Below are 14,008 nucleotides of genomic sequence, written 5' to 3'. Positions count from 1 at the left end.
TTCATAGTCATAACATAATGAACTGTACAACTGGGGGATAACAGTGCACACTCTCTTACAGTCCTTCCATAAAGGAATTCATAGTGTGGTGCTCTGTTGTACACAGGTAAAGTAGTTAAAGTGAGGAGAGCTTCAGAGAGATGTTCACACCTCCACGGACCTTGGCAATTACTGCATTAAGAGGGCATGATTGGTGGATTGTCTGTTTCCAAAAAGATACAGTAATTGTCAGGTGCAGGCTTTTTTAATCCTATGCCAGAAAGGTATGGTGTATGTTTACCTACAGGACGCTCATGACTGGATCTTTGTGTTTCAGGTTGCAGTGTGGGCCAATGATGGAGACGCAGTGTTCATCAGAGAGTACACTCTAATTCGACGAGACCACCTCCCTGAAGAGCCCCTTCATGACACCATCCAAAAACCAGAAGACCCAGTGAGTGCCTTTTCAGAAAAGTGTTATTTACGTTAATTATCACAGTGCTGAATTCCACCAGTGTGCTTTTCAGTTTTAGACTTAAACGTCATATTCCAACTTTCTTTTCTTTATAACGTCATGTCGTAAAAAATAAATGGAGATGTCAGATAAAAACAAAATCAGCCAATAAATCTGTTGCTGTGTGTTTACGTAACACGCCACACCAGAGGAGTGAAAAATCAGCCATATTACACCTCAGTAATGAATTCAAGTGAATGATGATCGTGGGACACTGGGAGTGGAGGTGTAATCTGACTGTAGGTTGACCCAGCTTGATGTGAAACAGGGCAGCACATGCAAACACATACTTTAGCACACACACACACACATGCACACACGTTTCATGTTCTAGGGTGGGGTGGCGTTTTTGCATCACATTACTCCCACTCTGTCATCACCTTTGATGAGACATTTGTCCTGGCCGCAGCAGTTTTCTTAAGCCAATCTCTCACCCAGATGTTTTATCTAATTGGTGGGAGGGAGGGGTGAGCTGCTGTTGTCACAGAAACTGACGTCTAGCTCGCCTATCTCATCATTCCTTTGTGATGGGATTGGTCCCGGCGCAATGTGAGCGGAATCTTTTAAAATTGATCAAAGGTGTTTGAGCGGTATTACATTATCGCTAACAGGAATCAATCTTGAGGTGAATGTTAATGTTGCACTTTTCTGTTTGCTGTTAGGACATTACATAATTGACTTGATCATACACATGTTAGATATGTGTGCATGTATGACCTCCTCAGTCAGGTGAAAGGTGAAAAGTCCCATTTACACACATCTCAACAGCTTCCACGCTTGAGTAAACGATCCTTTGACCTTAACATATAGAATATTCAGCAGCTTTCCACACTCTTTGAACACTGATCAAATATAGTGACATTTCTTTTGAAACAACATATCTGTTTGAACTCACCATCACACTTAAAAAGCAGGATTATGTGGGCTTATTTGAACATTCTCATGTGCATGATAGCCATACAGATCAGTGATGGGTAGAGGTCATTTTTAGGTTTAAGACAGGGTCAGAGATCATTCTGTTCCCACTTTCTTTCTTATTTAGTATAATAATTGTGTTAACTTTGCTCTACCTATATTATATTTGACAGTATATATGATTTTTCTCTGTTTTTTACATGTTGTTATTTCCCAAAGGCAGACTTAATGGAAAAAAACATTTAAAAAGTCCATTAGAAATGAGGAATTTAAATGCTATGGTACATACTCACAGTACTGCAGTTAGAAACCACAAACAGCTATCTTTACAGCATTTGGTTTTTATATTGTAACCGAGCAGCAATGTGATTTATGACGCACTGACCTCAACACATTTTTGAATTTGCATCAGCGAGTCATTTTCAAACCAAACATCACAAAATGAGTATTTATATCCACTACCACGTACTGTATTAATGCCATCCAAGCCTCAGTTGCTCTTCTTGAGTTTTATTAGAATGATATTGGTTACATCATTGTTGCCATCAACACACAGGTGCAAATAAGGTGCCTTGGTAGTGATACAACTTATTCATTAGAGAAATTGTTCAATATTTAATTTCAGTGGTCACTTTCTTTCTGAGATATAGATTTTTTTTAAAATGTTGGTTTGCCAAATATAAATATTGAGCCGAGTGGCAGTTAGCTTATCATAGCTTAGCATAAATGCTACAGACAGGGGCAAATAGCCATTTCTCACTCTGAAAATCTGCCATGCAACACCTCTGAAGCTTACTAACTCACAACATGTGCTTTTTCATTTTTTTAGTGTAAAAAGTTGTGACTTTAAGGGGAGGAATGTGCCGTAAGTATTTCAGCCAACGGCCCACTAAAGTGAATCTGCAGTCCTGTAGACAAGTCAGTCAAGTATTGAGTATTGCTACCAGAGCATTAGCATATGCCATGTAATTGCCTCTAAAACAACAAATTGTAATTTTTACATTAATGTTTGTGAATGGATTAAACAAACAATATTTAAAATATGAAGTTATGAGCTTTGGAGTTGTTGTTATGCTTATTTTTGGACTTCTCTGCTTCCTGTCTTTATGCTAATGTTGCTTCCTGGTTCTAGCTTCATATTTCATGATCAATTATTTAATCTAAAAAGAAAATAAATAAATGAATTTTTACATGTTTTGAAGTAAACCACTGCTATTGCCTGAACTATGTACCATTTAAAAAGGTATACCACTTCATTTGACCCTTGAAATTGTTGTAATCACTTTTTGTGAGGAGGAGAAATGTGTAACACTGTCAGCAAGTATTTAAAATGGGTACTGCAGAATATTGGAAAGAGTTGTTTCCCCTTGTCCTCCCTAGACTCAAAGCTCACATGGATTTTTAGGTCGGGTGGAATCTATCTCAGTTGATCCAGTTTGTTTACTTGCTTCCATGGCTGCAGCACGCTGTGTTTGTGTGCCAATGTTTCATGTCTGACAACCTGGGGTGTCGCAATAGGCGTCAACCAGATCTCACAGAAATACGTGAAATGACCACAACCTCTTAACATTGCATTACGTGGTAGTGGCACGTAATATGTTAAAATGATGTGCCAGCACCATGATCAGGTTGAATGGGCAGTGGGCTGAATCAGACAGGCCAAAACAAAAACAGACGTTCTGCACCAGAATGGAAATTTTAAAGGAGAACATACTGACTGCGGTATTATAGTCGGGGAAGCCAGTATTTCAACTTAGCATGTTTACTTAACCTCTGATAACATATCATGGTTATTTATTGAGTTAGTACAGTAAATATATTACACATTGGGCCTTAAGTTTCCCTTCCGTCTCTGTTGGACAGAAGCATGAGAGAAAACCGTTCTTTGATCTTTTTAAAAATGGTGCCATGATACAGAAAAGATGAAGGATACTGACAGTGTTGAGGATGTTTTTTTTTTTTTTTTTTTTAGATATTCAGGGTCAGAACTGAATTATTACTATTATCTCACATTCATCTGAATGACAGGACTTTTCCTTTTTAATTGAATATCACCGAGGCTTTCTTTTGCTACATGCATCATTCTTACATGCCTTCAAACGAGGAGCCTGCAGACTCCCAGGAGCCGCACTTGTGATTCCTTTCAGCATTCAGTCGATTTCGGTCTCTACTCGCCTGTAGCGCTGTTCTATGTTGGATCTTGGTTCAATATTAAGCTTGATTCGAAGCCAAGACAAACGCAGCTTAATTAGCAAAGCGACCCAGGAGGCGGATCTCAGACTCCAAAGTGTATTCGCTTTCTCTTGTTTAACTTTCATGAGTATGTGCCAGGGTCGGTTGGTGGGCAATAAAACTGACCTCCCCAGCACCCTTTACCCCGTCCCCCAAGAGGGGCACAGATGAATTGTTCTCTCTGAAGGAAAGTGTTTTTCCTGGCAGCCTCACCACGAGCTACTTCGATGGAATAGAGCAGTCTTATATAGCTAAGGCCTAACATACCTTTGTAAATTAACCAATATTTATTATGTGATGGCAAGCATGCCCTGTAGAGCTTCACCAGCATTCATAAACAAATATTAAGTATTAGGTTCCTGCATCAAAGTGTGCGGGGGGTCTGATGGCTGAAATGTTGGCAGCCGCGTCTGAGAAAGTCTTTTTTTCCTCTCTGTAACATGACTGAATGAGTAATCCTGTGAAGGTAAACACAAAAGCTGGTCATAAATCTAGCTACGTACAACGCTTGTTTGGCCATGAATGAATTTTTCCAGCATGTTAGTTTTGATTTGGTGCAGTTTTGAGACCTGCAACATGTAAAATATGTTTTTAAATAGTGACATCCTCTTTGTTTAAGTGTCAGATTTTATTTAAATAATGATGTAAACTGTTTAAGAAAATATCCACTGCAGCTGGAGTTTCAAAGTCGGTCTTCTAACAGCGATATACAGGTGGCGGCTACTACTCGACCTCTGGGTGATTGAGAGAGAAAAATTAAAGATAGCATAATGGAGAACAAGTATTCTCAACTTCTAAGCATTTCACATGACACATAGTCATTCAAATAATCTTTAAGATAAGAAGTATTGATCAATGCAGTTTAGATATGATGAAGCTTTTACCTAACTCCTTGGTTGCATCCCTGAACTTTACTTAAGATCTAATCACTACTTATATACCTAAAAAAGAAATGATGCATATCATATAGTAAAGGAAATGTACGCGACTCATGTAGAAGTATAACAGTAGAGACTTACAGAAGGACAGAGTGTTTATATTTAGTTCCTTTGCTCAGTAAAACCACCTTACTGATTGCTGCTCTGGGTCACATGCTGTGTTGTCCACACCAAAAACGGCCAGGATATTATGGGTTGAGACAGTCTAGTGGTTGGTAATGACAGTCATTAGTGCTCCACTCTGCAGCAATGACTTGAGGCCCAGTGTGAGGACACTTCCACTTTGCCAGTCTTTGCATGTTTGGTGGAATGGCGGTTATGTCCTCGTCCACTGTTGTTTTGTTTTCCTCACCTTTTCTCTCTCTCATCTTTTTACTTAATGTTGCGTTAGATGTCCCCCTCTCTCTCTCTCTCTCTGCTCCATTGTCTTTCTCATTTAAACACGTGCCAAGCAATTCAAGCCTTAATGTTTTTACATGCTCAATTGGACTTGAGGCAGCAACAGTCAGGGGAATTTTTCTCCTTTTAAAGAACCTTCAGGGTGATCAAGTGCCGAGACAGTTCCACCTTTTGGCAGGGTGTCATGGTTCGGAGTAATTGGGGTTGGGCGAGTGGGACCAAGGGCCAGTTTGGGTGGCAAGCAGGGAGTGCACTCGGTGGCCCGGGCAACAGCAGCTCGCAGAGAAGAGGCCCATCGCTCAGCTGCGCACTGCCTTGGCAGCTGTGTTTTGCATGTCGCGCCAGGTGGAAAGGGCAACAGTCTTGCACAATTAAACACTTCATTTGTCTTCATTAAAAGGATGGGTATGTTAGTTTTGGCAGTCGACAAGGATGTTTAGGCTCAAGTTTTTTCCACTACGTGCCGTTCCTCCTGGTGTTACACCGCACCGAGATAAAGCCTCCTGGGCTTTTCATGTTGTCATACTAGCTCACTTTTATTCAGTGAATATACCCCTTGCAGGCTTAAAGGTACCCTGTTTTTCTGTGAGTGTACAATCTCAGCAAAATGCATTGTTGTGCTAACAAACGCATTAAGTGAATTTTCTTCCTCATAAAACATAAAAAAAGAGGAAAAAATAATATTTCAAATTGTGCTTTGTTTACGCTCATGTTTACTTACTGACTTCCTCACTGCCTTTGTACATTACTACATTTGGTGGCACGTTACCACCACCAACTGTAGATCTATACACTAGTATGAAGCCATTAGCAGGATGTGAATTGCACAGTCTTTATTGCATGCACAATACAAGAAAACCCAGTCACTTATGGGCCCACAGTCACCCATAAAAACACGACTCCAAAGTGCTACTAGTGATCAAAAACTCAACAGGGTACCTTTAACTTAGATATGCTGCATGTCAGGTTATGTTCAAGATGTCACACACAAACATATAAAAATATAGACAAACAGAAAATTGTGTCATCAACTTTCCCATGGACTTTGTTGCACAGATATAAAGAAGTGAAAATCATCAAAAGGGGAAAAACAATGTGCTGATATCAATGATTTCCTCTTTTTAATTAACTTTTTCTAATTATAAAATATCAATAAGTTACTGCACATTCAGGCCCACTAAAAACATGCAGGGAAGTAGGGAAATATCCACTTGTATTGTGTCATGGACACATTTGAATTCATTCATACACCCACTGTTAATAAAAAGCACAATATGTCCCTATCAATGTCTTGTGAAATCATTGTTTTTGCTCATATTTAATCACTATCACAGTTGTTTTCTTTAGAGAGATCAGCGGCTTTGGATCTACCCACGTTGCATGCGATTGACTCGGCTGTTTATTAGAACCACTGCCTCTATGCGAAGCCAACCAAGCTGTAGTTGGATTGGAAAATCTCAGGGTGAAGCGACGAGTTAATAACTGCTTTTGTGATGCCAGTTAGCCATAGATGCCAGTGTTTGTTTATGCATTGCCAACTATCTGAAAGATACCCTGATGCTGCTGAGAGTTGTTTGCAAGACATTACAGTTGCATTACATTTGACATGAATTGTACGGTTTTAAAACAAGAAACAGAAAGGAAGAAGCAGGCGTGCAGTGAATTAGGAGACATTTGCCTTCCTGACTTGTGCGCTTTGGCTCGCTGACTGGTGTTTGGCACATGCGAGCGCTGTTTGGAGGCTTGGTCCCAGCGCTCTTCAAGAAAGTGCTGAGTGCTGGTGAATGTGGTGTAAAGCCACGTGGCTTTGGACTGAGGATCTTTCTCTCACCCCTGTGTTTGTTCCATCAACATATGTGTTCAGTAAAGCCTTGGCCCTCACGGTGCTACAGAGAATATCTCCCCTCTGCTTGATGTGGTCTCACATCAGTGCACTGTGGGTACTGGAGTGGTGCTGCTGAGGTAATACCACCAGGGACAAGACCTCACCACAACACCCACATAACAAATGTGGGTGTGTGTGAATGTACGCAGCCAGTAGTGTAGTAGTCTCTTGCTGGCTACTGTTGCACGCACACTCCCTTCTGCAGAACCTCATGTAATCCCATAGTTGTTTGTATTTGCATGCTGACATGTGCGTATACTGTGCTAGGAAATACGGGAATACATGTGTTTGTGATTTTTGCGCCTCTGCATTCAACACTATCACATGTCACTTTGCACATGCACAGCATCCAACACTATGTCTTTGATTAATGGGCAGAACCCCCTCCCTCATCATCCTCACACTCTTCTCTCCTCACCTTCAGCAGGATCTGCTGCTCCTCAGCGTGTGAAGGCACGCACACATTTTCTGGGCGAGTGATTGATTTCTAATTGTTTACATTTCAGGTCGCACTCCCTGTTGCAGATGTTTGTATTCTACTCCATGTTCGGCATGCGTTCGCACAGGCATGCGCAGACACAAACAGAGACACACTTGTACAATGGGGATATGTTGATGCCAAAAAGTTTCATCCAGGAATTTTTGGATGTCTTAGCTCTGGGTTTTGGCACTGCACATGCTAATTGCCTCCAAGTGGAGGCGATTGTTACTATTAAGCCTCTTGTTGTCTGGTTCTGCATGTGTGTGTGTGGCGCGTGGGAGTGATCATTCAGGGCTTTTGCCATGAATGCGGTTTAATTCTGGCTGGATAAGAGAGTAGTAAGAGAAATTCAATTTTGCTACAGTTTTCAAATAACAACGAAATTGCAGCCAAACAATAACATCTCAATCTAGCAAATTCTTACTCTGGATGGGAACTCCCACCCAGATTCTTGGAGTCTTGCTGTGAGAGATGTTTGCTCTGAAATAAAAATGTGCCTAGTTGTTTTCAAGTTTTTTTCCTCCACCTTGTGGTTTTTGACTTGAAATAAACTTACTAACTGCGGGGTGGCAGTAAATAACTTTAATAACCGCAGTAGCACTCCAATGTAAGCTTCTGTATGAGTTGTTCATAGTGGGCACTTGGCTCAGACAGACTGCAGTATATGTAGCCAATCTTCAGTGTAAGCAACAGTCTTATCCTGAGGTACGGCAGTAATTACCTGCTGCTGAAGGATCCCTGCCACCCATGCAGAGCAGATTTTAGGTTAACCGGTGGGCAAGGTGCAACTCAAAACAGATCCCTGTCTTTAATGTGGGATCTAATGGTTCTGTTTGGTGGTGGCTGGACATGTACAGCATAGTAGCAGAGCAAACACACATGTTTTTCCTACCCAGAAAGCCATGTCTTGTTCTGCTTTCTGTAATATTTGCTTGCTGTATCGGGCACTGCTTGGTGGTTTACTGGAAGAGGGAGTTGCAAATTAAAGTTTGCAGATTTGTTGATTCAGTAAGCCTCTTCTATCAAACTTGTGTCAGATACCTTTTTAAGCAAAGTTGCGAATGAAAACATAACTAAAAATGTGCCTAAAATGTACTGAAATATGGCACATAGGTTTTCACTGCCACTGCCACCAGTTATACTGTAACATTAACAACAACTTTTTCAACATGAGGTGTAGCAATGTGTCTTCTTTGCCTCATTCTGGTCTGCATGTAAATGCCACCTGAGGCCTTAGAGTAGAAAACACCCACTGCAACAACAGCATGTGAAAACTGCATTTGTAGTGGCAGTTTTTATGCCCCCATTGGACACAAGGGGCAACAATGAGTCCATTATTCACTCAAAAACACACAAAGGTAAGATTTATGCTTTATTGGAAATGTTTTGGGACAGAATGTTTTGGCTATACAAGTGAAAAGACTTGAAGGGTGAGGACTGACTGTCTGGTCTAGCAAATGTACATCTGGTTAACTTTCCCATCTTTGATGAAGAGCAGCACACAACCGCTTCCCTGAGCTCTTCTATGGGAAGCGGCTGGACAGTCACAGAAGAATCTGGGACTGTCTCCCACGCAAGGGATGAAGCAATCCTAAACAGGGGTGCAGTAGACTCAGGAATTCTGCAATGATCGTTTTATTTATCTGAGAATTAGCAGTGATGCTCATAGTGAGTTACTGGATCCAACAGGTGGTCATTTCAGTGGGTCCCAAGGAAATCAGTGTTTTTGACAAATTTTAGTGTTAAAATCATGTTTGATGTAATATGATTAGAATTATGAACACCGAAGCTGAAGTAAAGAGCAAGTCATATTACACAGAGAAATATTGGCTTTTTCTAGGTGAATAAATGCTAATGTGACTTATAAAAAGGGAAGCTAAAGGGCAACAAGAATGCTGAGCGTTCATGTTTCATCAGGACTAATTAATAACACAATCAAGCACATCTGGTTTAATCAGTAAAGAAGTTTAATAACACATACACAAAGGGCAACCATAGCAATTTGAGTTCCCTAAACTGTCCGTGTCTGTAATAACACACAAGATGAAAGTGGAGGGGAGTGGGTTGTCCTGTGGTAAAGTGGACGTGTCCTGGTGTAAAGTGCGTGTGAGGTGTAGGTCTATAAGACTGCTACCTGGTTTGCTGCTTCCTGTTTGGTGCTGGAGAGATAAATACATAGATGATAAGGAAGAGGTTTTTGACAGCAAGGCTTTTTTTAGTTTACTGGATCCTTTCAGAGTTTAATGCATATCTGTCTACATCACTGAATTAGTTAGCCTATTGCAGAATAAACAACAGCATTGTTACTATTATATTATGGATTTAATACATAAATTATTGTTGTAATTTACATTTCATTGTCTTCATTTGTCCAACAACATATTTTTTTTTGTTTTTCACATTTATCAACAACAATAACACATCCTGCACATTACGACAGCAAAAGCTATGTTTCTAAAATGTAATATAAAAGCAGTGGGGCTTGTCTGTGTGTAAGTTGTGTTCTCGAGGGATTTTAAATTTCGTATAGGCTGGTACTTAACTTGACATCTCTGGTTGCGCCGGACTTACAGCGTATTGAAAGGAGGTTCTGGTGTCCACAGTGAGAACGTGGTGGTCTCCCTCTGGTGCATGCTGAGAGCCCATCATTGAAAACTGGTGTGAGCGTAAACATGAGAAAATCAAGTCCATGAAATGGTATGTGTCCAGACCTACTGCAGGGCCACTCATACATACATACATACACACACACACACACACACACACACACACACACACACATAGACACATTCACAGACAGTGTTGGCTGTCTGGGAGCCCTGGGAGAGAATGTAATCTGTTCGCAAACCACAAAATTGAAAAATAACCCTGACGCTCTTCCAAGCTATAAGTGAACAGTGCTTGCAACACAAGAAGACATACTTAGAGTAAATCTTTATACAACACGGAGGTGAGCCTTTGACATCAAATTAGCATAATTTAAGGATCTCTTAGGCTGTAGCTGAAGTTTCATTCTGTCACACACTCACGCACACTGTAATCCTCTGCAGGGCATAAAGCAGTGATGCTTGCCAAATCTGCCAATTGTGCATTCTTGAGAGAGTTTTAAGGAGACTGTTTTAAATCTGTGTGCGGTTCTATAAACAGTATATAGACAGATAGATACAGTGTGATATATATTGTTAGTTAGTTAATCAATTTTATTTCAAACATAAAATAAAGAAACAGAACAAAACAGGATTAACAATGACATGAAATTCAGATTTTGTTGTCTAGTATCACACCTAGACATTTATTTTCATATACTCCTTCTATATTGACATTATCCAACATCACTTGTACTTATTTTGCAATTGTTAAAAAATACAGTACAAAAATATAATCCAATATCATGTTGTCACAGTACGGCCCTCTAAGGCTGCCACTGCTCTCCGTAATGTGTCAAAAGGACTAAAGCTGTTTCACCGATACCTGTATCTAGTTTACTTATCTCATTTTCCCATGATGGAAAAAGTGTCAGAGGTTAGTAAAAGATAAAACTAGGGAGAAGTGAAAGACTTTGATGAGTCAGCTGCAAATGTGTCAGTGCATTTGCAGCTGACTCATCAAAGTCTTCCTAACCTTATCATTGTTTAAATTGACAATTTTGACACATATTGGTTTCTTTTACAACGAAAGTAGATAATGGCCTGTTTGTAAGGTTAAGAAAAAGATATGCTTGAATGCTAATAACCTGAATTTATATACTTTAGATTTAGCATGATTGGGAGACCTCTGCCAAACAAATAGAACATCCACAGGAAACTTTTAGGGCAAACAGTATTATAATGACATTCAGCACAGATGAGTAATGTGCCTGATGTCTTTAAAGGATATTCAGTGCCCCCTAATCAGCAATATGCCCTTTTTATAAACTTTTTCCCCCTCCACAGACTCAGCTCACATAAGCTGAGATGGGTTTACTTTATGTGACGTGGCCTCGTGGTCTCCCACGGATCATGCACTCTCAATTGTACAACAAGTCGAATGTGGTTGCGGTTTAATTGGTCTCGCCTCTGATGCATGAGGTTTACAAACGCTCTTGGGCTGATTGTGAGCACGGCCCCGGTTCCCTGATTTGAACATGAACGCAGAAACCGCCAAAGGGCTTGAAGAAGCGGGGGCCTTCTCTATTCATCCAGCAACATGGTAATAATTCTGGTGATGCTTCCCAGATGCATGTACCGGACACTGAATTTGGAGAAGCTGATATGTTAAGCACAGCAAAAGTAGTCAAAGCCCACATGCAATGCCAAAGAGATCTTAAACTATCAGGATTTAAGTGTGTGTGTGTGTGTGTATGTGTGTTTTTTCTGAAAAGCTTTCTGTTCTGTGCTGGTCAAACTCTGGGCCTTGGGCTAAGTTTCTCCATGATTTTGCTTTTTTTCTTTTTCATTATACCTTCTTCAAATAATAGGAATTTGAGAGCAATTTATAAGTGAGAAGAAGAGATGGATACAGACCTTTGAATAAAAAAAAAACACAGTTCCATAAGGCCCATATCAAACCAGCATCTGGTGCTTGAAGGGACATGCATCCTCCCACAACAAACTTCCTGGATCACTTTTCCTTATTTTTTTTTCTTCTGTATCCCGACCCAAATCCCAATAAAAGGGCGACCCAGCGGAGCATTGAAGCTTCCAGATTTATGGGCCCTTAGCGCACGATGAAGGTCCCGCGATGAAAACATTGTCTGGATGCTTCGGGCCGTGAGCCAGGGTGTTAGTTGACTAAAGACAACTCAGGTTGGTGTTACATTGTCCCTGATGAAACATCTGCATTGTGTTGTTATACTGTGTGTCTGCAAAGATAGTCTGTCTGTGATTTATGGTATTAATCTTTGCATCGCGGTGGAGCCAAGTGGGAATATCTGTGGTAACAATATAAAACCATCAATCATTTGATCACTGAAGAAATCATTAATATAGCGCGGAAAGCATCTCTATTCAGTCAGACATGAAAAAACGTAGCAAAAAGAATCAAGAACAAAGAAGAGAAGGGACGTTTTTTTCAGCACATTCCTACTGACCCCTGCAGTATTAAGCTAAGTCTTATTTCCTCTAAGTTAAAAATGTACTGTACACTGTTGGGTTATGATTTGTGGCGCCTTGGGTTTTACAGGTTGAACCACAAGCAAATGAACGGCATTTCTCACAATCAGTTTTGGACTGGAGCAACAGCCACTGAGTCTGTGAATGACCTCACAGGGATAATGATAGGGGATGAACTTACATTCAAGGAGCTTCTCCTCTACTTCATCTCTCAATGGGATGCCATAGATGATGGAGTGATGGGTGGGAGGTAAAGGTCCGGGGATGAGGGAAAGGTTTTAAGGCCTGGCGCTGTTTTGCCCTCAATTGCATGGTGGCACGCGGCAATAGAAGGGCCAATTAGAGGGAAGCGCGGATTGAATCCCTACTAGATGAGCTCAGCCTGCGGCTCCTGTCTGGCACACACACATACACACACTTAGACACACACAAACACACATACACACACTTAGACACACACAAACACACATAAGCGCTCAATCAGAGTCCCTGCTAGCTGCTTTTCTTTTCAGATCTTGTTTGTCTATGTTTGCGAGAATTTGATGATGATAGCTAAGCCAAAGAAAAAGTGTTTGTCTATACATGCTAGTGATTTAAAATGTGTGCATACAGTATGTACCTGTCTGCTTTGTCTATCTAACACCCACTTATTTAGTGTCTGATGCCAAAAGCTATGGGTTTATGTAAACCTCTGACACACTTGAGAGAGCATAGACCACCCCAAACACTAAGCTTTGTCAGTGCTTGTCCTGCTGCTGCTACTACAGTCTGTCATGGACTGTGTAAGTGTGTGTGTATGTGTGTGTGTCCGAGATGGGCAAGAAGGCAAGATGTTTCCGAGATTTAGTAGGAATCCTGCAACAAATCATCAATGAATAGTTTATTGATCACTGCAGGAAACATCTCTCTTCATTTAATTTCCCTTCAACAATCTTTCTGTAAAGGTCAGAGGTCAAAATCAACAACAGACTTGACACTTAATCAGTTTGGATGCTTGAAAGGCTTAAGTGTCCCTAACATGTGTGTTACCTGTCTGCAGTTTATGATGATGATTAATATATTTATCAGAATCTACTTAAATCAGATGATCTTTAAAACTTGTTGAATATTTTTTCGAGACGAGCCTCAAAATGACTTGTAGTTCTATATGTCACACACAAGATGCCACTCTTGAGCTACAAAGGCTGCAACACCTTGAAGGTGAATAAGATGTGATCAAATGCCTGAAGTAGCCTGAAGCTTTTTGCTCTTTGCTTTTAGAGGTAGATAGCACTTTCTGTCCATCTTTCACTTTTTCTGTCTCTATTGCTTTCCTCATACTCACCTGTATTTGAATGTGTAGGCCCTGTAACTTATGTCAACTATATGACAGTCTCACTTGCTTTTTGTTGTCTTTCCTTTGTATCAATTGGCATTTTGTGTCCAAATGGCAGGGACAGAATTTAGCAGCTTGAAGATAGAAAGAAGTGTAAGTCTTTCCTCTCATCTTTTCTCCTCTTCTCACCTCCTGTTCAATTTTACTGCCTTGTCTTTTGCCTGTAACAGGCGCAAACACCTTAGTAGAAGGGAGTTCAC

General features: G+C 40.5%; 1 protein-coding gene across 3 annotated transcripts in view; it reads left to right on the top strand.

Moving 5' to 3' along the window:
- LOC134005781 (ADAMTS-like protein 1) overlaps positions 1–14,008 on the top strand; it is a 94,002-nt gene that overhangs the window by 35,198 nt on the left and 44,796 nt on the right. For all 3 annotated transcript variants that reach the window (XM_062444774.1, XM_062444773.1, XM_062444775.1), the window contains exon 2: positions 317–433. In XM_062444774.1, the coding sequence (XP_062300758.1) occupies positions 317–433 (117 nt within the window). The remainder of the gene's footprint in view (positions 1–316; positions 434–14,008) is intronic.

This window comes from Scomber scombrus, chromosome 23 (genome assembly GCF_963691925.1).
Source record: "Scomber scombrus chromosome 23, fScoSco1.1, whole genome shotgun sequence".
NCBI classification, from domain to species: Eukaryota; Metazoa; Chordata; class Actinopteri; order Scombriformes; family Scombridae; genus Scomber; species Scomber scombrus.
The sequence above is the reverse complement of the archived record's forward strand: the minus strand, read 5'-3'. Positions and strand labels throughout refer to the sequence as shown.